Source organism: Nematolebias whitei, chromosome 1 (assembly GCF_014905685.2).
Source record: "Nematolebias whitei isolate Nwh7 chromosome 1, NemWhi1, whole genome shotgun sequence".
In the NCBI taxonomy this organism is placed as follows: Eukaryota; Metazoa; Chordata; class Actinopteri; order Cyprinodontiformes; family Rivulidae; genus Nematolebias; species Nematolebias whitei.
In genome coordinates this window covers 70948242-70976211 of record NC_056498.1, presented here as the reverse complement: position 1 = coordinate 70976211, position 27970 = coordinate 70948242, and the positions used below count along the sequence as shown (strand labels likewise).

At 42.4% G+C, this 27970-nt stretch overlaps 2 protein-coding genes across 2 annotated transcripts; one reads left to right on the top strand and one right to left on the bottom strand.

The window, feature by feature from the left end:
- Positions 1-936: 936 nt before the first annotated feature.
- yipf3 (Yip1 domain family, member 3) lies at positions 937-7347 on the bottom strand. The gene is made up of 9 exons (XM_037687272.1): positions 7102-7347; positions 5557-5766; positions 5344-5450; positions 5224-5269; positions 5048-5140; positions 4327-4458; positions 4134-4247; positions 3941-4064; positions 937-1748 (listed from the first exon to the last, which is right to left on the bottom strand). The coding sequence occupies exons 1-9, from the start codon at positions 7165-7167 to the stop codon at positions 1627-1629; spliced, it is 1014 nt and encodes a 337-aa protein (XP_037543200.1). The 5' UTR covers positions 7168-7347; the 3' UTR covers positions 937-1626.
- Positions 7348-20336: 12989 nt separating this feature from the next.
- ncoa4 (nuclear receptor coactivator 4) lies at positions 20337-27149 on the top strand. The gene is made up of 11 exons (XM_037680493.1): positions 20337-20515; positions 22494-22617; positions 23986-24126; positions 24621-24718; positions 24826-24934; positions 25006-25080; positions 25166-25291; positions 25456-26088; positions 26151-26441; positions 26513-26605; positions 26676-27149. The coding sequence occupies exons 2-11, from the start codon at positions 22495-22497 to the stop codon at positions 26679-26681; spliced, it is 1695 nt and encodes a 564-aa protein (XP_037536421.1). The 5' UTR covers positions 20337-20515; position 22494; the 3' UTR covers positions 26682-27149.
- The last annotated feature ends 821 nt before the right edge of the window (positions 27150-27970 follow it).

Genomic DNA, 27970 nt, shown 5'->3' with positions numbered 1-27970 from the left:
ACATACTCAAAGTCAGTTATTTGCTATGCTTTGCAGTTTTCATGCCTATTTTCAGTTCTTTGACATCAAATTCACTTTTGTTTTTTGTGTATACTGTATTCGTTACTACCACTGACTTTGACCTTTTTTTCCAACATAGAAATTCTTTAGTTTGATCTTTGTGTTCACGTCAATCAACGGTCCACATTCTTCCAGTATATTCTACCGCAGCTACCAGAAGTACCTTTTGATGTATTTGGGGTGCTAGTTTATGCTTGCGCAATGGTCTCTGTAAAAAGGTTCATCAGTCACTTTCCTGGTGGCAACTCCATCAGTTAGACCTTTTCTCCAACAACTCCATCTCAGTTCCTTTGAGTCTGCACTCAGACAACCCTTTAAAGTCACTCACTAGAGAAGCACTGGACTGGCCAGCCCCTGTACAATCTATGCTAAAGAGCTGAGAAATTGATGCCACCATCTTGAGAAGTGCTGTGTGAGAGCACCATTAGATCCAGACAGAATCGGAGGATTTATGGTCTGCATCCAGCACTTCAAAGAATGTGGACTTGCATTAACTATGGGTACTTTATAAATCATTGCAAACTTTTTAGATTCTACTATCCATTATGATGGCATATGCTAACAGGAAATACTTTATAAATCAAAACATATCTGTGCTAAAGTGATAAATTACACACTGTTGAAGTAGTTAAGTAAAGGTATAGCTTCCAGAAACACGAGTGACTTTATAAAAACTACCAGTTTATTTTGTGTAAGGAGTTTTTGTAGTCCAGAGTCAAAGGGGACAGACTTGTAGGGTACGGACACAAAAACAATTTATGGCTATTGCGAATTAGCTTGGGCTATACACACTGTGATGCAGGCATTAGATTGTTTTGATCGATGTTTATTCTATCTGTCCCTATCAAATAAATAACTTGCTACACTGTAAAAATAATTTGTCAAAAATCAAATTAAAACTGTAATAAAATAGTTGGCTGTTAAATAAATGTAACATTTATGTAGCTATTGCTGCATGAAGTTTCTATCCTCTCTAGTTTAATAGTCTGAGTGAGATGAACTCCAGCCTCTGGGAGCAGAGCTCTGATTAGACCAGCATGTTTTATTTTGGCTGCTCTCTTCTGCAGGGGTTGCCACAGTGAGTGAACTTGCATGAAATATTTAACAGTTGTTTTTCACTGGACGCCCTTCCTGACACAACCTGAGCTCGAACCCATGGCCTTAGGATTGTAAGACCGTGGAGCTGACAGACCGAGCTACCGTAGCCCCTTTAGACTAACAAGTCTTCATTTACAGTTCTAGTCTGGTTAAAATGATTCTAGCGCTCGGTCAGCTTATCACAACAGTGGAGCTCATCAGGTGGTTTAGATTCTGATAAAGCTGACTGGGATTGTTGGGAGTTTCATTACAGAATACTTTGATCTCCTGTTTAACATTATGCATAATATATATTTAATAAAAATTAAAAATTTTGAGCACGACTGACAAAAATCTCACCTAGTACCTTCAGTGGTCAATCCAATGTTTCTCTAAGTCAGTAGTTAGCCCCTCCTAACAATGACTCCACCCCAAGTCAGACCCTCCCTCTGCTGGCTCCGCCTTCAGATAGATGGCTCTGCCCCACCCTCATTGGGTCATCTGCATGACCCCAGGGTTTCTCATGGTGGTGTTGAGTGTCAGTCCCGGCACGTCTCGGACCACCCGCTGCATGGGGGCCAGGTTGGGTCCCTCCAGAGAGTCCAGGAGTCCTAAAAAGAAAGAGGAAAGTCTGGTTGAAACTAGGGGCGGAGCTTCAAATTGACAAGTTTTCTGCTCAGTGTTCAAAAAAATGAGGGGTGTCGGTGAGGAACTGTTAATTTTTCTCCAAAAGAACTCCATATTGTGCAGAAATGCAAATCAGTAATCATGAGTAAAAGTGGACATATAAGCAGAAATATTACGCCTACAAGGAACAAGCTAAATGAGTCTCACACTTTTACATAAAAAAAGAGCGCAACAAACTGATTTCTGACTTATAGTGTTGTGTAGTCTGTTGCATATTATTTAATATTCTTGTAGAATAACATCGTCTGCATGAAGACTTGTAGAGTCAAGTAAATGGTTTTTTTTTGGCTTTGTTTATTTTATATACATTAAGGATCCAGCTAGCGTTAAAAACTACACAACATGGCAAAAACCTTTAATGTGTGTGCGCTAACACGGTTTCATTCATGTTTGGCACAAAAACACTAGAAAGGTCAACACGAACACGTCACTCCATACAACCATTTTCAAAATCTCTGAAGTGAAAACTGAAAAGGCCAATGAATACAATGTTTTCTGCTACTTACTTTATTTTCGCAGACTGTGTGACTAAAGTGGTGCCACTGACAGCTGAATTGAACCAACAGTAGTGGTGTACAGATCAATTCAAACACCATTTATATTTATTGATAATGTGAGTACTGAACTGATATTAGAATGATGGGATTTATACTTGCTATTTGCTTGGAGGTTTTAATTGAAATCTGTTCTGGGTTTTAAAAAGCAAATATTCAGCTGATTACCCATGCAAAACAAAAATCAGTAATTAAATAATCATAAAAATATATTCAGATTCAGTATACTGCTAAAACATGACACACTGCTCTACCTACATGAAACTGTATAGACTGCCAATTTAAATTAAAAGCACTGAATCAGACTGGTACCTGCCATGTGTGTACTTTGTATCGGATCAATGCCACATTGTGCAGCACGGCACACCACTAACTAAAGATAACCAAGTGACAGACATGAGGTTCAAGAAACAAAAAGTTTAGGAGCTGTATGGTCCATTTCTGGGGTGTGATGAGACCGCCATACTAAAAATTTAAGAATAATTTGAAAAATCAGCATTTCTCTCTCCTAGCATTATCCAAAGGGAGCCCCCCACCCCACAACAGTACTGCCCACCTCATTTATTTAATTATTCATTCATTAATTTAAAAGAAACAAAACAAAATTAATAAAAAAAAATAAAAAAACACTGAATGAAAAGAAGAAAATTCTTGTATCGGCCCCTTATTAAAAAAAATAAAATAAAATAACTACAAACAACAACTCGGGCTTGAACAATCAAAGTGAAAACAAAAACATCAGGCATTCTTCACATGGCATCATACTTTTCTAACAATTTTAACTTAATCATCTTTAAACATATAAATTGTTTTAGAAAATTTTATGGTGATATCTATATGTCTTTTCTCTAAACTTCATTACAATAGATTAAATATGGAACAGTCATTACATTCTACAATATTTACAAAGCTTTGTCATTCAAAAATTATTTTACTTTATACAGTAATGCAATTGATTTAGCTATTTTTATTCTTAAGTATTTTACATGAGATTTCCATGTCAGCTTCTCATCAATAACAACGCCCAAAATGTTATTTCATTAACTCTATGAATTTCAATGCTGTCAATTTTAAAGTTGTTGTTTAAAGTTAAAACTATTAATATTGACAAAGTTGAGAATTTTATGTTTATTTGATGGTGATTTCAATTTTTTTGAAGTTTAAATACAAATAAAAGGTGAACATTAATTTATTTATATAGTTTGTAGTTTTTCTGAGGCTTTTATATTGTTTATACTGATATTGATTTATATCGTTATTAACTGAAATTAAGAAATATATTGTGATAAAAGTTTTGGCCATATCGTCCAGCCCTACTCTAAACCCATACTGACTACTACTTAAAATATTATCTATAAATCCATCTAATCTGGTTACAAATGAAAGTCATGGCCAGATGGGTTCACTCAATCTGGACAAGACCAGTCATTTACTGCTGTGCTCCTACTAAAACCCCACAGAGACTCATATGTAGACTCCATTAGTTTTACCTAAAAGGTACACAAACCTACTCCCATTCTTCCTTTTCTAACTCTGATTCTGAGCTAGGTTCTGGTTCTGACCTTCCAGGATCTGGTGGTAGCTGAAGTGCAGGTACAGCAGGAAGCTCATGTGCAGCAGCACCAGCGTCCCACAGAGAAGCAGACGAGGAGTCTGACCCACGGTCCGAGACAGCAGAACTGCTACCTGAAAGACACAGACGTGAATCCAGACAGAAAGTACACCCCAAGGGGCTGATGGGAATCGTGGTCTTACCATTCGCAGCGTTGACAGTCCTCCAATCAGCAGCCACATGGCATAGAAAAGGAAGTGGAAGTGGATGTTGTAAGTGACCATTAGGACAACACAGTGACCGAACAGACCATAGCCCTGGCAACGGCACACAGGAAGTGATGTCATACATCAAGCTGAAGAAAGCGTGAGTGGAGCGAGTGGCTTTGGTACTGACCAACAGGGACAGCATCTGCAGCATGGTGATCTGAGCATTAACCAGGTATGCCAGGAAGTAGATGAAGGACGACACACCAAGCCAGTAACCGAAACAGGTTCCTATGGCTGTGCCCATCAGAGTCCCCTCCCTCTGCAGGTATAAACAAACAGTCTGTGTTTGTGCTGTGCCTGTGTGCAGTCCTGAGCCCTATATCATGAAGCAGGATCAGTGTCTTATCGAGGTAACTTCAGGTTTAGATGAGGATTTTCAGTATCACAAAAGGTGGCAAATTTGATACCTGGGTCTGTTACCATGGTTACTGATGCTGGAAACACCCAACCTGTTTCAGAGGACAGAGGTTTTCCAGAGAGGAGATTCAGAAAACTCTAAGTTTATTCATAAACTCTGAGTTAAATTACAACTGTTTCCAAAGTTGTTGGTACTTGGCGTAAAATGTCAAGTTAAACAGAAAGAAATGGTTTGAATTTTAATAAATCCATATTTTAGTCCAAATAAAATATAGTAAACACCTAAAATGTTTTAACTAAGAAATTCCATCCATTAGTTATGAGTTATAGCCGAGTTATCAAGTTGATAACCAACTTTGCTGAACCCCTAAGTACATTTCCTGAATGTTATGGTTTGTTCAACCAGACCTATTAAAAACAACCAACCAAAAAAAAAGGAGTCATTTGAACCCGTTTAGGGCCGAGGCTATGTTGTGTTCGTGTGTTCTTACAATCACTGTGCCAGATGTCTTCATGCCATGCAGCAAGATGGCCACCAGAGTAAAAACCAGCATCAGTGGGCCATACAGTTCACCTGCAACCTTCTGCATAGGAATTAAAACAATGTGAGAGGACTCACACCTGACATTGAAAAAAAAAAAACTGTACGCATGTGAGTCAAACATACCTGAGGGAAGGTGATCATGCGGACAGGTATCATGGACTCTATCAGTCTGAGGGGAGACACCACAGTATCACAACAGGAAGCAGGAAACAGATGACAAGAAACAGGAAGTGAACTTCTTACCTGCTGCGCACCTGTGACGGCTCAACGTCAAAATACGGTCTAAGGATGTCGATGTTGGCGTACAGGTTAAAAGCTTTTGAGGCCTGTCTTTTTCCTGCCTGCCACACCTGAAGGAGGACACAAGTTTCATTACCTACAGTAACTTTAAATCTGATTTATTACAAACATCCAGAGTAACAAGTTGGTCCATAAAAAAGGAGCAGCTGATTTTACCTCGTCAGCCACCTGTCGACCCAGCTGACCCTTTATTCCCTTCATTCCCAGAAACTCGCCATCCTCAGTGCTTTCGTCCTCTGCGGCGGCCGCCTCAGCCGTGACCTCCTCCTCCTCCTTCATCCTCTGATGCATCTCCCCAACGTCTTCAAAGCTGGATCCTGATGTGTCATCCATGTTCTCCATGTCGATGACAGCTGAGCCGCTGCCCTGAATGAACCAATCAGAACACAACAGTCAGTCACGTGATCAATGATTGGAAGATTGGTTGGTTAGGACATCACATCGATCACATGAAGGCATAACACAGGGCACATTCTTTTTTAGTCAGTCGGATGATATACTGTGCGAAAACTGTTGATAAACATTGAAGGGAGGATCCTTGAATACAGAGCAAGGTGTTTGGTGGTGGGAGGAGTCTACCTTAAATCAGGAATGACCAATCAGTTATATTTGTTTATGAGGTCATTTAACAGCTGACAACATAAACGGCCAACAGCGAAAGAATATCAGAAATTCCCTGTTGTTTACCACAAAACCTGCAATTTATTGAATTCAGCTAATTTTTGGACTTCATTAATAAAATCTGGATAGTGGCAGCAAACTAACTTTGTTTCATTTACCAGTTTAAATTTATCGGTCGTGTGTATTAGCTGCTGGTCAAGCAAGACATTCAGCTGATGTCCAGACTTGAAATGGAGAGTAAACCCCACCCACCCAGCTAGCCGCTTCTTCACCCAGGCTGCAAATGGTGTGAACCCACTGACAAAAAGTTATGTTTGAATGTCAAACCCACTTACAAAAGGGGGCCAAAATTAAAAGCTTTTTTTCAAACTAAGGGCTGATTTCAGAACTCAAATCAGATACTCAACATCTTTTCTTGGTCACAGGCTCCTCAACAAGAGTTTGATTGGTCTCAATTGATGTTCTCTGTTGTGCTTTCGACATCATAATCAAAGATTACTGAAAAAAATTCAAGAGATAAAAGCTTCACATATCATCTTGGGGGCCAGACAAGATGTCAACAAGGGCCACATTTGGCCTACGGGCCTTGAGTTAGACATGTGATGGATTCTATCTGACACAGCACATGTTGGGTTACAAACTGTTGGCAATTCGTTACAGAGAACTAGTTAACAAGTATGAACATCATAGAAGGGTTAATCCATCACCTGGGTCGGTCTGCTCCAGTTTCTGGACCCAACTTAACTCATCATTTCAGCTTTTCCTTACAGTTCCGTCTAGTTACAGAGTAACATGGTTATTTATGTAGTAAATTAAATGTTATTAACGTGCCTACTTAACATGTTAGTTAACACCTGGATTAAGTTTTAAGCCTGGTTTAATTGCCCATTTCGTTTATGTCCGGTTAGCATATTACTTCACCTAGATGAGGTTTTATGTTCGGTTAGTTACTGTCAGGTTGTTTAAGTGAAACTGTGGGTTTAATAATACTAGTTAGCTCACCTGGTTAAGGTTCTCTTCTCCGCTTAGTTATCTGTTGGTTTGTTTTTTACCTAGCTGGTTAGCATGCTGTTAGCTTACCTGGATGAGGTTATCGTCGAACCCTCCCCACGCATCCGTGTTCGTGGTTCTAGATCCCGAAGACATGTTTCTGTCCGCGGCAGCGTACCGGGTAACAAACACACTTTGACCTAGCCTCGAACCGAACAGCTTGGACTGGTATTTTTTCCTCCCTAAAATGGCAAATAGCTAATGTTTTAGTATTGTGTTCCTTTGTTGTCAATAAAGTTTGAGAAGAAAAAAAATAACAGGCAACTGGCTCCGCCCACATAGATGTCGTCAGAGCCTACGTGGCCATAATACATAAACGAGCAAACAAGAAAAAACAAAACAAAAAAAAAAAAACCGAGCATATAAGAACAAATAAAATACAAATAAAAAATGGGACTTCACCAAGATTTGAATTACAGCGGGGCATCCGACGGGGCTGTCCAGCCTCTCCTTATTTATTCATCTTATGTACTCAACTTATATTCACTCCTATAGAAGTCCATTAAAAGGTATTTTTATTGCAGATAGATGATGATACCACCTTGTTCTAAAATATGCCACCCAGACAATAGACATGTTCTCTGCAGCTTCTGGACTCTGCTTAAATCTGAAGAAATGTGAGCTTGTTCTTATTAAAGACTGCTTTAAGAATCTGTTGGACTCCTGGCAAGGACCAATGCAGACATGTTCCTGTTTTTAGTTTTCTACATTCGCCTTATGATCTACCTATATTTTTCTATTTTTGCCACCTTATTTTAAATTGTTAAAAATAAAAAAAAACAATCTGTATGCCTCTTTTATGATTGTCCATTGTCGTCGTCATTCTTTGTTGAAATCAGGTCTTTCTTGTAAATGAGTCCTCGGGGCTCAATGGGATTAACCTGTCTAAATAAAGGTTGAATGAATGAATAATATTCCAGTCAAAAACAAACTCTCCTTACCTCAGAATTACAATAATGAAAAATCAGATTGATGCACAGAAAATTTTAACCTGATTATTGAAAAAATAAGGAACCAACAGTTTCAAATAGATTTATCTCTGAAAAGAAGAACATTGTTAACGAAGGCAGAGGGATTGTCTCGTCTCACATACACAGCTATCTCTTTCTGTCAACAAGCAAATCTGTCCATTGATAAGTTACTATTCAAATTTAAACGGTAAAATAAAACACATTATGAGTAGAAATCTGTTATGATGAACATTTCAGGTGGTCTAAACTTTCTCGACTTTACTACTCTTAATAATAACTGAATAAAGCAATTTTTACAGAACCCTACATCTACGTGGAACTTTATACCCACATATGTTCTATTTCGTATAGGCTTCGCCCTTTAAGGCTATCGCTAAGGAGTTTATCCCTTCGCACGCAGCGCAGCACTGAAAACTTTAGTCCATGCCCACCTGCTGTGTGGACCTCACCCCCGGTCTGTATAAATTACGGTGAGACCGAGTAATCAGCTCCCATTTTTTCTTCAGCCAGCTAGCTAGCACTGTCAGAAGAACGAAAAAGGAAAAGTTGTCCAGCTTTGACCAGCACAACCTTTGCTAAGGATGCTTGGGTCTCCGCCAAGCCAACCTCCTGCCATCCCTGTGAGCTCTTCTTCCCCGAGGAGAAGCAGAGACGAGCAGCCTTGTTCAAGGTAAGCACTGAGGAGTGCTTTTCCGTGGCGGGCCGCTACCCACTGGACGACGCCATCGCCTTTTCTAATGTTTTTTTCCTTGCAGTGAATCGGATGATTCCCTTGAAAAAGGCGATGCGGACAGCAGCTCCGCTGAGTGTTTTTTTCCGTGGCGTGACGCTATGCGCGGGACGACACCACCGCCTTTCTTTAACGCAGAGTCACGCAGTGAATCGAATGATTCCTCCGAGAAAGGTGATGCTGGAAACAACCTCACTGCCCCTTCCCTTCTGGAGAGCATAGTGACAGAAGAAGAGTGGTCGAACGGATGCTCAGCCACCTCGGGTCTTCCCACGTCGGCGACCACACCGCTCCCAGCCATCGGCGCCCTCCTCTCGGAGTTGCCCGGCATAATCCAGGAGGCTGCTAACACAAGGGACTTTCTGTCCCTTGCCTCCCTCCGCCCTGATCGGATGATCTGGCGGGAAGGTTTGGCTCGTCGCCCTGATCCCATCTGGCCTCGCTATCCAGCTATGACGTCACATTGGAACAAGGCTACAACTGGGCCCGACAAGCTGAAGACATCCGTCTCCATCTTCGCCTCCATCTCCAGAGTAGAGGGTTTTTACCGATCAGTGTTTTTTTTCCCCTCGATTCTCCACCCTGGAGCCAAGCCTGGTGGAGGCACTTGGGGCAAAAGCTTCCTGGATGGACCGGCAACCTATCCCTCCAGGAAAGCATGACCACAGGGTGAAAAAGCTTTCCAACCGACCTCACCAGTACACATCCCAGGCGGTCGCAGCGAACAACAACATCACTCGGCTGGCCTACAGCCTCTCAAAGAGGATGGAGGAAGCAGACCTGCTGGAGGAAACAAAGAGCTCTCTTTGTAAAGCCGCTGACATCATCTTAAACATGTGTGCCACCTCTGCAATCTGCCTGTCCCGCATCGCCGCCCAGATGACCATGATCCAGAGGACTACCTGGCTCTGCCTCTCTCCATCCTTGTCCGAGAGGCTGCAGAAAGACCTGCTGGAGGGCCCCATCACTCCAGAGGCGCTGTTCGGGGCCAACTTCAGGATCATCCTTGAGAAATCGCAGAGGTCCGAGGAGGTCTCAGAAACTGTACATCATCTGGTGACGTCACAGTCCATCTGCCCCTCCGGCCGCTGGAGGGACTGCCTTGGCCAGCAACAGCAGCAGAGACGCTCCACAGCTGCAGCAGCGACTTCACGCTCTACTCTTCCGCCGGCCCCCTCCACCAGGTAACAGATCCTTGAGGGGAATGTATGTTTTTTGATGATGTATGTTTTTGATATAAAACAGAAACACCTTTGAAAGTAAAGTTTTCATCTGAAACTGTCAGATCAGCTGATCTCACAGCTGCCTCTCTTCACACATTCCACACACAGAACAAGCCAGTAACCTCTAAACAGCGTTTTAAGTGGCACCGCAGTTCAGTAAATATCACAAAACACTCGTCTGCCACGTCAGCTAAAATGATGTTTTTTCAGCAGACCGAGTCCGGTAAAATCCCTCGTTTTCAGCCAGAGCCTTTTTTTTAATTTCTGCTGTTTTCTGCCCACTCACAGCGCAGAGGAAGTAAATGTGTTTCTCCATGACAGCTGCAGCCTCCATCGAAATGGCGTCTCACTCAGAAAGCGCTCACGCCTCCTCTCAGTGTGCGTCGGCTCACCTCAGCTCTAATGTGAGACCGCAGCCTGGGCTCAGCACAGAGGAACACATACAGCCCTTTTCTTTTGTCAGAGCACCCCTTGGGTCCCCCCCGGAGAATCTCCGAAGCGAGTGATGACAGTAAGGCTTTTTAGTCTGGTTGACGTTCATGAGAAACATGACACAACACAAATGCGTGCCCACTCTCCGAGCACTACTCAGAGTGGCAGCAAGTGTGTTCCCTGGACAGATGGACGGACCGTCTGATCAGAAGGGGTTACACGCTGCAGTTCGCAGCTCAACCCCCACCGTTCAGAGGGATTATAGAGATGGTTCTGTCTTCTCCAGAACAGAGCTCGTCTCTCCAGTCAGAAGTTCAGGAATTTCTGATGAAAAACGTGATTTCCAGAGTTCCCAATAGAGAGGAAAATACGGGTTTTTTTCCTCCCACTACTTCCTGGTTCTGATAAAAAACCGGAGGGATGAGATCCATTCTCGACCTGTTCATGTTCAGCAATTCGATCATGGGGAGACAATTCCACATGCTGACAAACAGCTGCTGGAGAACTTCACCAGAACGACTGGTTTTCACCTCCATAGATCTGAAGAGTGCATATTTTCACATTTCCATCATTTTGAAACACCCCACGCATGTTCTTGAAATACGTGGAGACGGCTCTGCAGTTGTTACACATGGCAGGAATGAGAATTCTTTTTATCTGGACGATCTGCTTTTATTAGCTCGGTCCAGTTAGAAAGCAGTCGCACAGACCAAAACGCTAGTGTTACACTTGAAAAACCTGGGGTTCTCTATAAACTGGGAAAAAGTTCAGTTTGTACATCCCAGATGTTTGTTTATCTGGAAGTGGAGCTAAACTCAACTACAATGAGAGCCCGTTTATCACAGCTGAGAGCCAAAGCTCTGTCAGCTCAGCTCCGCTGTGTCAAACTCTGCAGCATAGTGACAGTCTGCCTGTCATGCGACACCTGGGACGATGTCAGTGGCCCACATCGTGGTTCCGCTGGGTCTACTTCACATGAGACGCCTTTAGAGATGGTTCGCCCGCCTACGCATAGATCCTGTGCGCCAGAAGAGGCGGATTATCTTTTTGCCCCCCTCCGTGAGAACCGATCTGAATCACTGGGGAAAACCCCTCATTCTGTCAGAGGGAGTTCCCATCAGCAGGCCTACGTCACACGTCTCAGTTTTCACAGACACGTTCCTGTCAAGCTGGGAGGAATGTGTCTGTCCCAGGCAGTGGGAGCACATTGGCTGGACCACATGTCGTTTCACATGAATGTGCTAGAATGTTTTCACGGTCTGAAACGTGACTCAGCATTTTGCCCCCTGCTGCGGGATCAGCATGTTCTGATCCACACAGACAACAAAGTGATGGCAGCTTACATAAACCGTTAGGGAGGTGTGTGCTCAGCCCAACTGTTACGCATCGCGAAACAGCTGTTGTGTTGGCCACGAATAGGGGAGTGGATATCATGTCGAGGGGCGGTCCCCGCCACAGAGACTGAAGCCTCCATCCCGAGCTGATCTCTTGGATTTGGAGCAGTGGATCTGTCCGCCACACGGGAGAACGCCCAGTGTCAATTATGGTTCTCACTAAGCCCACGAGACGACCGACCATTAGGAGTGGACGCCTTCGCTCACAGCCCGTGGCCAAAAATGCTCATTTATGCACTTATATCAAAGTGGACAGCTTTTCAGCGCTGGTGCACCGAGAAAGGTGTAGAGGCCATCTCATGGCCACTAGGTGGCATGCTGTCCTTTCTGTAGCAACTGATGGACAGAAATCTAGCATTCAGCACAATTAAGACTTATGCTGCAGCTATTTCTTCCTGTCATGAGGGCTTCGGTGACAGAACAGTTTTTAATCACCCATTGATGAAGCGTTCCCTGAAAGGTGTACGGAGACACAGACCGGTGTCACATCCACTAGCTCCACAGTGTGACCTAATGATGGTCCTGCACGCTCTGATCAAAGCTCTTTCTGAGCCTTTAGATCAGGTTTCACTTAAATTTCTGTCATTAAAAACAGCCCTGCTGTTAGATCTGACGTCGGCAAAGAGAGTGAGTGATTATCTGCTCTCTCTGTTGCTCCCTCTGTTGCTCCCTCTGTTGCTCCCTCTGTTGCTCCCTCATGTCTCAGAATTCAAGCTGACGGCAGTTCAGCTGTACTGCATTTTAACCCTGCTCTGAAAAGCATCACAAGCTCATTCAGATCGAGAGTGATAACCTTGGATGGGTTTTATCCTCTTCCTCATAACTCTGAGGAGGAAGCATCATCTCACCTCCTTCTGTCCCATGCGCGCATTTTCATGTTACGTGGCGCACACGGCTGCACTGCACCGCTTTCAGAGTATGTTCGTGCATTACTGGGACAGCTCTTCAGGACGTCCTCTATCCACCCAGCACCTCTCACACTGGTTGTGTGCGGCTATTTCTGAAGCTCACAGTTCATCTGGACTGGACCCTCCAGAGAATCTCAGCGTATTCCATCAGAGGGTTTTCATCCTCCATGGCTCTGCATGGAGGGATGACAGTGGAGGATATTTGTATGGCGGCTGCCTGGTCATCGCCATGTTCAATTATTCGTTTTTATCTATGTGATGTTTCTACTTTCTCCATGACCCATTTTGTTCTCAGGGTTCTGACAGAATGATTATTATTTGTTTTACGGAGCCTCACTTTTGAGCTCACACCTACCTGCATGCAGTCGCAGTGTGAGATATTTATTATCAGTCACAAGTTGATGACTGCTGATTTTATCGTTATTAACCGGTTCATCCTGAGGAGCTGTTGGCCTGCTCTGTTCATTGTTACACTGATACAATTCATATCCTCCGTTGTTCCTATTCACAGCAGCAGGTCTTCTATCTCAGCCTTTTTTCTCACCAGGGATCTTTTCTCCGGTGAGCTCCTACGCATGGAGCACGCAATTACGCAGCGCGTAATTACACACACAGAAGGCTGAGTGATGAAATGTTTTTTTGTGCAAGCAGGTGCTTCACGTTGTGTATGAATGAACCCAGTGAAGCATAGACTACATCCTGCTTCACCTTTAACCCACTAGCGATAGCCTTAAAGGGCGAAGCCTATATGAAATAGAACGTTGGTTACGTACTGTAACCTTAGATTCTATGAGTATAGGTGCAGCCCTTTAAGCTCTGGGCCTCACTGGTTCCTAAATGGCTGAAGAAAAAAGCTATTTGGGAGCCGATTATCCGGTCTCACCGTAACTTATACGGACCGGGGGTGAAGCCCACACAGCAGGTGGGCGTCGACTAAAGTTTTCAGTGCTGCACACGAAGGAATAAATCCACTAGCGATAGCCTTAAAGGGTTGCACCTATACTCATAGAATCTGGGGTTACAGTACGTAACCAACGTTTTTTTTACTATTGGATAGATAAAAATATATCCATCATTTGAGACTCACAACTTTAGAGTCTATGTATATGTTAAAAAGTCTGACAGCCTCAGGCAAAAAAGACTTGCTCTCCTTAGGACGTCGGGGCTGAAGTAATCTTTGGCTATGGCTGCTCTACAGGTGGTCCACCATACTGTAAAGGGGATGCAAGATATCAGGGCCGGCCCAAGGCATAAGCAAATACTAAGCGGCTGCTTAGGGCCTAGGGGGCCCCCTAAGTGTAATTGTATTAAATTTATTTATTTTTGGAATGATCTCTATATAATTCTATTTAATATTTTAAGTTAAGCTTTTACAAATTGTTGCATACCTTTACATAGTTTTAAGAACTAATTATTTAACTTTACATTTATTTTTTTAACCATTTTACGTAGTTTCAAGTAATTGTTCATTTACATTATTTAAGTATTTTCATTGATATATGTCATTGATATATATATATATATATATATATATTATATATATATATATATATATATATCATAATGTAAACAGAGCTGCAATGAGTTTATGTTAAGTGGGTGAATAATCCATATTATTAGTAAAAATAGAGGGCCAAATTTCAGGGCCCCATGTAGGCTTGGGCTGGCCCTGCAAGACGTTGTCCATAATAGCTCTGACTTTCTTTGGATTGTGTCTCCCAGAGCCCCACTGATGAAATCACACAAAGCTCCAAATATAATATAACATAATATAATATAATATAATATACAGGTCCTTCTAAAAAAATTAGCATATTGTGATAAAGGTCATTATTTTCCATAATGTAATGATAAAAATGAAACTTTCATATATTTCAGATTCATTGCACACCAACTGAAATATTTCAGGTCTTTAATTGTTTTAATACTGTGATTATGGCATACAGCTCATGAAAACCCAAAATGCCTGTCCCAAAAAATTAGCATATTTCATCCCACCAATGAAAGACAAGTGTTTTTAATACAAAAAACGCCAACCTTCAAATAATCATGTTCAGTTGTGCACTCAATACTTGGTCGGGAATCCTTTTGCATGAATGACTGCTTCAATGCGGCGTGGCATGGAGGCAATCAGCCTGTGGCACTGCTGAGGTGTTAGAGGCCCAGGATGCTTTGATAGCGGCCTTAAGCTCATCCAGAGTGTTGGGTCTTGCATCTCTCAACTTTCTCTTCACAATATCCCACAGGTTCTCTATGGGGTTCAGGTCAGGAGAGTTGGCAGGCCAATTGAGCACAGTAATACCATGGTCAGTAAACCATTTACCAGTGGTTTTGGCACTGTGAGCAGGTGCCAGGTCGTGCTGAAAAATTAAATCTTCATCTCCATAAAGCTTTTCAGCAGATGGAAGCATGAAGTGCTCCAAAATCTCCTGATAGCTAGCTGCATTGACCCTGCCCTTGATAAAACACAGTGGACCAACACCAGCAGCTGACATGGCACCCCAGACCATCACTGATTGTGGGTGCTTCACACTGGACTTCTGGCATTTTGGCATTTCCTTCTCCCCAGTCTTCCTCCAGACTCTGGCACCTTGATTTCCGAATGACATGCAAAATTTGCTTTCATTCAAAAAAAGTACTTTGGACCACTGAGCAACAGTCCAGTGCTGCTTCTCTGTAGCCCAGGTCAGGCGCTTCTGCCGCTGTTTCTGGTTCAAAAGTGGCTTGACCTGGGGAATGCGGCACCTGTAGCCCATTTCCTGCACACGCCTGTGCACGGTGGCTCTGGATGTTTCTACTCCAGACTCAGTCCACTGCTTCCGCAGGTCCCCCAAGGTCTGGAATCGGGCCTTCTCCACAATCCTCCTCACGGTCCGGTCAGCTCTTCTCCTTGTGCAGCGTTTTCTGCCACACTTTTCCATTCCCACAGACTTCCCACTGAGGTGCCTTGATACAGCACTCTGGGAACAGCCTATTCGTTCAGCAATTTCTTTCTGTGTCTTACCCTCTTGCTTGAGGGTGTCAATGATGGCCTTCTGGACAGCAGTCAGGTTGGCAGTCTTACCCATGATTGCGGTTTTGAGTAATGAACAAGGCTGGGAGTTTTTAAAAGCCTCAGGAATCTTTTGCAGGTGTTTAGAGTTACGTCGTTGATTCAGATGGTTAGGTTAATAGCTTGTTTAGAGAACCTTTTCATGATATGCTAATTTTTTGAGACAGGCATTTTGGGTTTTCATGAGCTGTATGCCATAATCATCAGTATTAAAACAATTAAAGACCTGAAATATTTCAGCTGGTGTGCAATGAATCTGAAATATATGAAAGTTTCATTTTTATCATTACATTATGGAAAATAATGACCTTTATCACAATATGCTATTTTTTTGAGAAGGACCTGTAATTTGTACTGCTTCCAAAAGTAAAAGGACAAAAGCTCCACAGAGTTTAGATTTTACTGATGTGCTGAATTGCAACAAGAAAACTATGACAAGGCAGAAATTGTTAGCCCTCCTCTATTTTCTTTACTTCCAAGACAAATCTGACCATTCATTCAGCTTTAAAACACCACCTGAGTATACAGTTAACTTTTACACCACACCTGAGTACTCAATCAGCTTAAACCTTTGGTGATTATTGTGGTGTAAAATCTGCAGATTTGAAAATTGTTGGGCCAGGCTGTCTGGTAGCAACAACTATCCAGTGTTCATGATCATTTTATTTTCCCTCTGTTGCCATTATGACTCAGTTTGAACTTGCAGAAATGCTTAAAGTTGCCTTCATGTGATTGGCTGATTAATCTTTAACACGATTTTGAACTTGTGGACTTAATAAAGTTTATGTCAGGTTTAATATGTTTATATTTAATGGAACTATTTACTAATGTTACTTATGTTTAAGCAATGTATGTAGTTTACCTGAAAGATCTCTTTTATTTTGAAAATTTATTTTGGGTGGCTTTTACCAAACATTTCTCTTTGTTTTAAATGGCCATTTCCAAAAATATATTTTCAAAACTAAATTGTTTGGAAATACATTAAAATTTTTACATCCACCATGTAGATTTTTAGTTGAGCCATAACAATGAAAGTAAGTGAGCTCTTATTAAAGAAAGACATAATAGTGTGAGGTTAGAAAGTTATTTTACTAAATTTAACAATTGCAGCATTATGGTGATGTCACATTTTAAATTTTACTTGAATTGTTTGATTTGTGCAACAACTGTGTGGTTTCTGGCAAACATCCCAGCCAGCATCAGAGCAATGCTTAATGATCGACTGACACCAGAACCAGACTAATGAAATAATTACTGACAGCTGGGCAGACACGTGGTGAATCACAACACACAGGAGAACCAGATAAGAAATAAACAAGACAGGATAAGCAAATACCAAAAAATATAATGATCAAAAGGGAAATTAATCCTATCTGAAACGTAAAGATCCATCAAATCATGATAAAACACTGATCCTGACATTATTATAGAGAAAGCATCTTCAGTGCTCTTTATAAAATGGAAAAAAAAAACTTGCACGAAGCAGCTTCATGTCGTCCACATGATGTTAACTGATTCAACACTCTGGTGAACATCATATTAAACTCAATCATTTCATACTGAGAAAAGCTTTATGGTTGGAGTTACTTATCTAAACAATTGTGAAAGCTCATTGAACATATTAAGGAGATTAAACATCTAACGTTACTTAAATCATCAGAACATCTGGTCAAAGTGGATGTAGTTTCAGCCATTTGAATCACAGATGACCTTATGAATAATCTATGTTGGAAGATCACTTGTGATCTGTTAGCTCTTGAAATATGTTCTGAGGATGACTCAACTAATGCCACATCAGCTGAAGTTCAGTATCTGACAGACTGACTCGGTACTTGTGATTTTTTGGGTCGGCCAAGTTAAATAAGCTGTGGTGGCCATCGTGAATTGGTTGACTCCCAAAGTGAATTATAGATTTACTTACAAATACTGTATTACTTTTAGAGAGTTCGACCCAAATCAGTCACTACTTTTATATAATTTGTGTTGGAGAAAATCTCTCAGCAACATTGTACTCAAAAGAACCACACTCAACGGCAGGAGAAGATTTTTAACCAGCATTTTATACTTCCAGGACAGGTTACATACACAACATTTATGAACGTACATCGATGTATGCACATGAAAACCAGTCACAGTAAAAAGCCACGATCTGTGTTATCTGCTCGCTTTTACACTCCTTTTGTCTCAGAGTTCAGCATAGTTCAGGAAGTGTCCTTGGAGCAGCTGCAGTCTTCTTAACAGCACCCTCCATCTACCCAAACATATGGTTCATGGGCAGAGATAAGACAGTGTTTTGGAAGACGGCTTGTTGAGGGCTGCTTCTCAGGGCAGAGAGGAAGAATGTTCTCAATAAAAACATCCATAACCTTTGACCAAAAGTTTCCCGACAATTTCAGAATGTAAGGGATGCATAAACAGACAGGCAGAATAATTTTCACCCACATGAATGATTTCTAACTTGTTTTGCAGATCTGGTGAGACACGTGAGAAACGGTTCCACAAGCAGCGCTGAGGCTTGAATGAAGAAATCCTGGAACATGCCGGGTCCCGTTTATAAATGAGAACTGAAACATTTCACCTGGTAAAATAATTCAAATAAAATATTAAATGCAAGAGAGAACTGTTTGAACAGTCTGTTGTGTTCATGGGATCTAAGTTAATTCTCTAAAAGTGTTTCAAAACAGGTTTCTGTCCTTTGTGCTAGATCTTTACATCTAAGAAGATCACATTTTTATGATTCTAGTGAAACATTTAACAAAGGTTAAATGGTCTGTGGAAACTGACAGTTTTGTTTTAATAACGGAAACTTCAGGGGAAATAATTTGACGTTCTCACATAACCAGACATAAGTGACAAAAGTGAAATTATTATGTCTTCATATTATCAAGTGAGCTTTAGGGGCAACAACTCTACCAACTGAGCGACCTCTTTTCTCAAGTAACATTTTAAAACAAAACTTTTATTGAGTATTAATGAAAGTATACACTCTCCAATATAAGCAGCTGAAAATATGATATGGCAAGGTGGAGCCAGGTGTCAGATCAGGGGATGTAACATCATTCCCACCATCTGTGTATGGATGGATAGCCAAATGGAAAAGCCCTGATGAAACTGAAACTCAAGACCAAATTAGACAGCGATAACCGCAGACACATAAGCCAGTGTGATATCAGAGTCGTTTTACCCAGAAAGAATGGACTGAATGAGAACACACTATGGAGGCCAGTTCAACGTGGAAGAGTCTTCAGTCACCTCCTTTAAATGGGAGCTGCTTGCCAAAAATAAACAAGGCATAATTTCACTCATCCCCCTCATCAGGAAATTCAGCAAGGATATTTGAACATCATTTGGGCTGGATAAATGCAGTCAAATGGTATCCAGGAGAAGCAAGGTGATCACAACTGAAGGGGTTGAACTTCCTGAAGGCAACATTGCAGATGTCCAGGGCAGCTACAAACACCTTGGAACCCCACAGATAAATGGCAATCATGATAAGGCTGCAAGAAAGTCAGCCACAACCGAGTACCTACAGAGAACATGGCAGGTCCCAAAAAGCCAGTTGAATGATGAAAACAAATCCCATCAATCCGTAAGCAGTGCCAGTCATCGGAGATCCTGCTGGAATATAATAGGCAGTATGGGTACACTCAGGCTGGATCCATTACTAGCTGCAACTCCAGGATTAAATATGTGAGATCCAGATGTGATGCGATTCACATGTAGTATTTTAATTACTCTAAGTGCATCCATCCATCCATCCATTATCTTTACCCGTTTATTCCATTTTGGGTCACGGGGGTCGCCGGTGCCCATGTCCAGCAATCACTGTGCGAGGGGCGGGGTACACCCTGGATGGGTCGCAAGTCAATCACAGGGCCACATAGAGACAAACGAGACAAACAACCATTCACTCTCTCACTCACACCTAGGGACAATTTAGAGTTACCAATCAGCCTAACATGCATGTTTTTGGTCTGTGGAAGGAAACCGGAGTACCCGGAGAAAACCCACGCATGCACGGAGAGAACATGCAAACTCCATCCAGAAAGGTCCCTGGACCGGGGTTTGAACCAAGGACCTGCTCGCTGAGAGGCAGCAGCTCTACCAGTTGCGCCACCGTGCTGCCCACTCTAAGTGCATAAATAAAATAATTTCATGATAAATAATGTATAGTTATTGTTTTGTTGTAGAAAAGCTTCTCAGTGAGTCATTCATTCAACCTTTATTTATACAGGTTAGTCTTAATGAGCCTCGAGGACTCGTTTACCAGAGATACCTGTTTTAAACAGAGCACAGATGAGGTACAGACAACAATAGACAATCATATAGCATATAAAATAAAATATCTGATGGTAGAGTTCAATCCTACACCTAAATTAAAGTATTTGCTGTCATATATGTGTGTATACATGAAATTATTTGTGATAAATAAAAGTATGTATTACTTTGTTGTTAGAAACTTGATGAAAATAGATAATATGGTTGCTCTGTTACATAAACTTGCCAGCAGAGAGCGGCATCGTTTTCATTTTAACGAGACTTCCACTCAGTTATCGCGAGACTTCGCCAGTATAAATTTTGGGGCGTTTGGTCTTTCAGAGCGGTGACGGCTGGTTAAGGGCCTGTGTTATCGGAGGTAACCATCGGACAGCTGTTGGTCTCCACTGTTGTGCCGAATCGGCTCCAGTTCTGCAAAACTTCCAGGAATTGGCAGAACAGCAGTTAAACTACCCAGTAAGTTGAGCCAAACTGTGTTTTGGTTGCGTTAGCATGTTAGCTTATCATCATGGTGCTTAAGTTCATTGTGTACTCCTCGTTGTAGCCTGACATAGTTTATTCGTCTCCACTTTTTCATTACTACTTCGTAGTTTTTTGTGCTCGATACTAATGTCAAAGGCGTTTGGATCGATTCTAAAGTTTTATTTTATATTTACCCGGGCTTTCTCAAATTTTTATTTTTTTTTGTCGTCCTCCGAACTGTGTTAAAATTCCAAGGCCGCTAAAAACGTGTTTAAATCTTTAACCTCCTCGGTCCATGTAACGCAAAACGCATGTGCAAAGTATTGTCAGTCTATGAAATGTTTAACTTAAAAAAAAAAAAAAACGGAAAAAATAGACATTGTTTGACTCTAAAGGCAGCAAGGTGACATGTCCGCCGGTGTTCTGTCAGTTCAGCATACATTGTCAGATCACCGTATGCGTAGCTCAAACCTACTGCATAGGCTACTCTGACAGGTATGTCTAACGGACAGAACACCGGCTGGAGGAACTCCTGGTTCTGCTGCAGAGGTACAGTTCTGACAAATCAGTCTGTCACGTTTGTTTTTTTGTTGTTGACATGTGACTGATTGTAAATGTTATGATTTTACGAGCCATGTTTGCGGCGAGCCGATGATTAAATGTGACCCTCTGTTCTCTAGTGCTTCGTCTGCGCATGCGTCAGTTTTCAACGCGTACGTGCAGCCCTGTAGTCTGTCATGGCGGAGCCACGGATCAGAGTATCGCGACAACATCGCTTTGTGTGATGAAGCAAGATATCGCGAGAATATCTGTCAAGCGTTTACAATAAAACTGCTTCCTACAAGTAAACTATGAAGGATGACTACTTTCTAATCGGAACTGGGTAATTTTGTGTTGCACCTTTCACTGTAACGCTAAGACTTTTATGAAATCTCAGTCACATTTGTGTAAATTCCTTTTTTTTTTTTTTTTTTTTTTTAATACTAAAGCTTGTTCTGCACAGGGTTCAGGTGTATCAATATTTCTTATTAAATGTTTAGGCAGAAGACTGTTTAAAGTTCTCATTTCACGATGGAACATGGTGGTCTGACGATAAATATTTGCTGTGAGCTCTGTTATCGGGTCACGGGTGTTCCAGCACCTATTTTTCAAATGCTTAGACTTGTAGGATTTAAGTGAAGTTAAGCTGCAATAACTTAGTTATGGTCTTTGACGGTCTAGATCTGGCTTATTGTCTGCAGCATCAAGATTACATGCCTGACCATCCTTCAGAGTGAACATGTTAAAGTCGGATATTTTCACTGATTAAAGCTAAATTTAAGTTTTTCCCACTAAGCATATGAAAATTGATTGTAATGTCTCTAGTCAAAGGTTATGCTGTTTAATGCTATCAGCTGACAGACTGTTTACAGCTGATATGGACATGCGGCCGCACCCTGAGGCCGTTCAGAAAGGTTGACTGAGTTCTTGAAGTAGGTTTTGAACAAAGCAAGGAGTCCAGAAATGCCCTCCCTCAAGTCCTATTTAGAACTTACAGAGACTGGGTTTAAATAAAGGTGATGCAAACCTGAAGTGTTAAAACCTGCTTACCTGTGGTTTAATCCCACACGGTGGTGAGCAATTGTCTCGATCAGTCACGCTGCACAATGCAGCAATGTGCACAAACAGCTTAGTCAGAAGCTGGGTTTTAGTGCCATTGTTGGCAGCTGGTCCAGTTCTGACGACACAGAATGTCACAAACAACCAGTTGGAAATGGGAAGTAGAAGTTGCAGGTGGCTTCCAGTTTGAGAAACAAAAGCTTAATGCACCAGATGTGAATTTGTCAAAATGCCTCAGATTCACGTCTGTGCACATGGGCATGCACTGTATACTCATTTTCACTTTTGTTGTTGCAGAAGAAAATGATTGATTCCTGTAAAGTTAAACTGTTCGTACATTTCTTGTAACTCCTCACTCTTGTTTCCTGTCCAGAATGGCATCGGAGGTGGCAGCAGCAAGCGGTATGAAGCAGGTCCAGCAGGCCCAGGAACAGCTGGAGAATGCAATCAGTGGTGTGCTGAAGGCTGAGCAGCAGCTGAGAGAAAACACTAGAGAGGTTGGTCCTTTTTTTTTTTTTTTAAATGTATTTGAATTTTGTCCAAAAAGTGAAACTCATTTTGACACTTGTAGAAATGACAGGATGGCAGCAGCTGTCCATGTTCGGGATGAAACTTTTTCAACCGAGTGGTGGAGCTGCCAAATGGGTCTGACTGACAGAAGGCAACTTAAGGTTAAAAGTTCTCCAGAGTTCTGTTGAGCTACAGGATCTTTGATCAGTTTGTGCAGCTGTTTATCAAAAATCAGGTGAAGGGAGATGCAACATCAGCTGTGACTCAGGGTGTTTGTGGTCCAAAAGACCAGAATTGCCAACACCAGGTGTGTGTGGTTCTCTTCTCCCCTCCCTCCCCCCCAGGGAAGCGGCGTGGATGAGTAAGTGTAGACAATTGGGTGTGGCACAGACTATATAAAACTGAGTGAGAACAAGCTGTAGGACACTGGGCTTTCCTGGACCTGTAGTTCTGGTGGTCTCTAGGTGAGTTGATTGCATCCTTTAAAGTTTTCTGTGGCAGGAGAATAATCTGGTTTAAGTTTGTTCTAAATGTTCCAGCAGGTTCAGATTATTGTAGAGTAGCTTTGATTTGAGCCTGTAAAGTAAATTGCAGAATAATGCATGCATTTGACTAGATTACAAGTGCCTCAGCCCTGTAAGGTTAAGATTTGTTGAGTTTGTTTCAGTTGATTACCTGATGTTGGATCACCTAACGATAAAAATTCTATAGTATTGAGCAGTCTTTATTTATTCTAGTTATCTTGTAGCTATGTAAAGTTTCTTACACTGGAGATGTTGACCTGTGATGGGCTAGAGGCTGTGTAGATGGGACTCGGAGGATCGAGACAAACATGACGACTGTTAAAAGCTTAGCTTCGTTATGTTCTGTGTCCAACAAATAAAATGCAGGACCTGGTTTACTGGATCAACTTTATTTTACAAAAGGACCAGAACCTGAGGAGTCCAGGTGTTTTTTATTTTACTTTTGGTACACTGAGAGCTGTGTGGGAACATCTGAAATATTAATGTTCAAAAGCGCAATGTCCAGTTGTATATGGAGGGTGACAGACTTGACTGGAACCAGCAGACCAAAGGTTTGTCTAATTCTGGGTTGTCGGGTCTAGATGTGCATAGTCTGTGCTAGCTGGTCATAAACTGGATCAGTGGTGGGTTGAGTCCTGCCTGGACTCTTCATTTCTGTAGTAAAGGCTGAGTAGATGTGCTGCCAATAGGAGCTCAGGTGTTACACACAGCTCGCCTTGTGCCTTTAAAAAAAAAAAAAAAAATTAAATTTTGCTAAAACACCCCCCCCCCCCCCAAAAAAAAAAAAAAAAACATAATCTAGACTGTTAATCTGTCTCTGCCACCCTTCAGGTACGCTCTGAGCTGCAGAGTTGTGTGAGCCGCCAGCAGGAAGCACTGCGCTGCAGGGAGGTGTGGCTTCTGGGTCAGATTGAGCTGCTGGAGCAGGTGAAGACTGAGACGCTACAGCAGCAGCTGCACCAGCTACACAGGGTAAGATGCAGGTTGAAAATGTTAAAAAAAAAAAAAAAAATCTTCTTGCAATAGGCCTACTATGTGCAATGCTCCTTCACTTGGGAATTATGTAATTGTGGAATTGATTAACTTGAGTAAACTACATGATGCTAGGGCAGTTCACAGCACAAATGACTAGAGGCACAGCTCCAGGAGAAAGTGATCAGGTTGTACATTAACCTGAAGTAATTGACAGTTTCCTTGAACTCAACATGCAGAGCTGTAAGTTTTTTTTTTTTTTTTTTTTTTTTTTTTTTTTTTAACGTTGTCCACATCCACTGCCTTTAAATTTAAGCTCCCCCCACCCCAAGACAGATTTGAATAATTGCTGTTTGCATTCATCTTAAAATGAGCAGAGTATCTGTGTTTCTAAACATGGGTTGGGTGTAAAACCAGTTTGTAGGTTTGCTTGTGAATGAGTGCCACTTGGTTTACTGTCTGGACAGACGTTTTATTTACCAGTGTTGTTTCAGCTTCGAGGTCAGTTTGACATGATCGCCCACCAGCTCCAGAACTCGGGTAACAAAAACGGCAACAACCTTAACAACCAGCTGACCGCCTGCATGGAGAAGTAAAGTCACACTTAAACGCACACTGACTTACTTCAGTAGAACGATATGCACCAACTGAACTGACCCTGCCTGCTCATTTCCCCTTTCCTCCTCCTCTGTACTGCAGCTTGTCGTCTTTGAGTCTCACCCCAGATGAAACGCCTGAGCTGAGTTTCCAGGCTGACGCACGCTCTTTGAGGCAGGCAATCACCTCATTTGGCAGAATCACAGCTCAGGTAAGGCTCACCTGCCAGTCGCAACACCAGTGACTGAGGTTCTGAAGCTGACCAGTTTCTTTTGTTGACAGCTGGTGGAGGGCATGTCCTGTCAGAACTCCACTCACAACGTACAGGCGCAGACTTGTCCATTCTCAGACAAACTGGTGAGTTGGAGCTTTCAGAATCTAACTTGTGCCTGGTCGGTTTCAATGGTTCTACAGAGCCTTGATGTTCTGGTTCTGTCTGCAGAGGTCTGAGGAAGCGGCTTTGAGCCAGTGGTTGGTAGGAAACAGCCCAGCAAACGGCAGCCGTCTGATTGGCTACCAATCCAGCACAAACCCTCAGGATTGGCTGCTGAGATGTAAAGAGAGCAAGGTGAGCTTGTTCACAGTACAGGGCCTTCACAGGTGGACCTGAGCCAGACTTCAGGAACCGTTATGCAATGAAGGCTCTGGTTTGGAGCTTGTGTTCTCCAGGAAGGACGATTTATAGTCATTAGACTGTAATTCTGTGGGACCTGACCTCTGACTCTATTCCAGACTTCCTGTCCTGTTCGGGCCTCTATAGACTTCCTGCAGGCCTGGGGTCAGCTCCAAGACCTGGAGGCTTGGCTTCTGAAGGACCAGAACCAGGTGAGCAGAGACTGCACTAGTAGCAGCTGCAGCTCCACCTTCTCCATTGAGAAAATCGACGAGTGCGAGTTCCTTACTGAGGATGAGGAAGAGCTGAGCGACTGGCTACTCACCCCGCCCACTGTTGCCATGGACGCTGTGTTGGATGCTGAGCGCTGGCAGCAGGTTCTAAAGCCTTTCGAGGAGACCTGGTCCTCCAATGACTGGCTGTTGGAGAGCGTCCCTGCTGCAGACTGCACCTCCTGCTGTCAGGCCCCCAAGGCCATGGAGATTGAGAACCTGGGCCAGCTGAAGTGCCTAAAGACCCCCTCTGCCCCCGCAGTCACTCTGGAGACGTGGCTTCAGCAGGTAGCACCAGTGCAGCAGACCTGCAGGGCAAACGAGCCTTGTTCCACCTACGCTGACTGTGTCTGTGACGAGAACTGTGGGAAGGATGCTCTTAACCGCTGGCTGCTGCAGCAGGAGGGGCGGGACAAAAATGGAGTCTCTCTAAACAAGAATGCCCCACCCACTTCCTCCTACAGAGACCAAGAGCAAAAGGTAAGGTTAAATCATAAACTCTCTTCAGATCAGGAACTCTGACTAACATGACTGGTCTGCAGGTTCAGGCCATCCTGGAGGCCTGGCTCCACCCCAGCACATGCAGACCCTCCCCTCCCACAACCTGTGAAAGTCCAGAGGAGACCTTAAATGTCCGCCGCTCCCAGTTCTTGTCTCCCTTCACCCGTCCTCTAAATCCAGATCTCTGGGTTCATCCTGACACAACTCCTGGCTCAGGTTCAGCTAAGGAGGAAGAGGAGGCTGACAAGTGGCTCCTGAAGAAAAAAAGTCGTGTCCAGGATTCGGCTGAGGAGGCTGACAAGTGGCTCCTAAAGAAGAAGAGTCAGGTCCAGGTGAGCTGAGACCACCTCAGACCTGTTCAGACAAGGCTCTTCCTGTGAGCTAACGTGTAATTTCTGTGCAGGAGCGTTTGATTCTTCCTGCTGTCTGCGAGCTCTTTTCCTGTATGAAACTGGGCGGAGACAAAGAAAAGTGGCTGCACAGAGCTGCTGTCCAGGTGAGTTACCTGCAGCTTTAACACAACTCGTCTAAACGGCTGTCTGATCTCTGCTACTACCTGTTTCCAGATGTGAAGACTACAGTGCTTCCTCTCCTGAGTCACTTTATCGCTGATCGCACATAATCTCATTATCACTTCTGCCTTCCTGTGAAATCACAGCCCAGAAGCTCTGCCCATCATGGTCCAGTGGAATGTTCTCTGCAAGAAAAAAACTTCAGCCCATAGAGCTTCTGTAAACCAGACCAGGGGGTGGGGCTTTATAATGTGGGTGGAGTTAGTTTAGACAAATCTATTTTAATGGAGCTTTTCTAAATAAAATTTAAAAGTAGTTTAACAATGTAAGTAAATTGTCTGTTACAGCTGACCTCAGTCAGGAACTTCTCTCCAGGCTGAAGGCGGTGCAGAGGTTTCTTAGACTGCCTGGTCGCATGACTGTGGTCAGCTGTGATTTTTAAATGTTTAAAAAATGATGCTCAAAATGTGTTCTGTATTTAAATTCTTTAATAAAATGTATTGAAATATTCTGTGACCTCATCATTGTGACCATGTAGCATTCTTTCTTCACTTGACAAACCTGAGAACGGGTAAATCTATTCAGAAACTGAATCCTCGTGTACACTTGGATCTGGCTTTAGATGAAGGAACCTAAAAAAAAAAAAAAAAAAAAAAACACTAACTTTTTTTAACCTGTGTAAGAATGCACAGTATCAAGAATAACAATTTATACTTTTTTTTTTTTTTTTTTTTTTTTTTTTTTTTTTTTTTTTTGATCATGTAGAGGAAACTAAGTCTTTTGTAGTTTGCAGTTCAAAACCAAACTCCATCAGATAAAATCTAATATTTGGTCTTTAGTCAAATTGAGTTCACACCTCAGAGCAAAGCTGATTGACCGGAAGCATGACTCTTGACGAGACGTCCGTTAAAACCAAGGAGAGGATTATCCAAGATCAATCATGAAATTGTTGCAAATGTTTGATCCCTGGCAGCTGTCTAAAATCTGGACTAAGTACAAACAAAATGGGAAGATTGGAAAACAACCACACTAGTAAACCAAGGAAAATTGATAAACTAAAGGCAGAAAGTCTTGAAACTAAAAATTGAACAAGACAAACTTGATGTATGTCGTCTCATGTGAAAATGCAGTGAATATTTACTGCTGAAACCAGGCTGAAAAGTTTTCATCACTAAGATAAAGTCAACTTTAGTGTCAGTTCTGTCACATGGTACAGGTGAAACAAAATTTTATACACCGGGTCCCAAAAATGGCAAAATATAAAGTGTAAAAACTAAGGATCTAAGATACACACTGTCCTCTGTTACTGTTGTCCACCTACTTGTGAAAGCACAGGAAACTGACTTCAT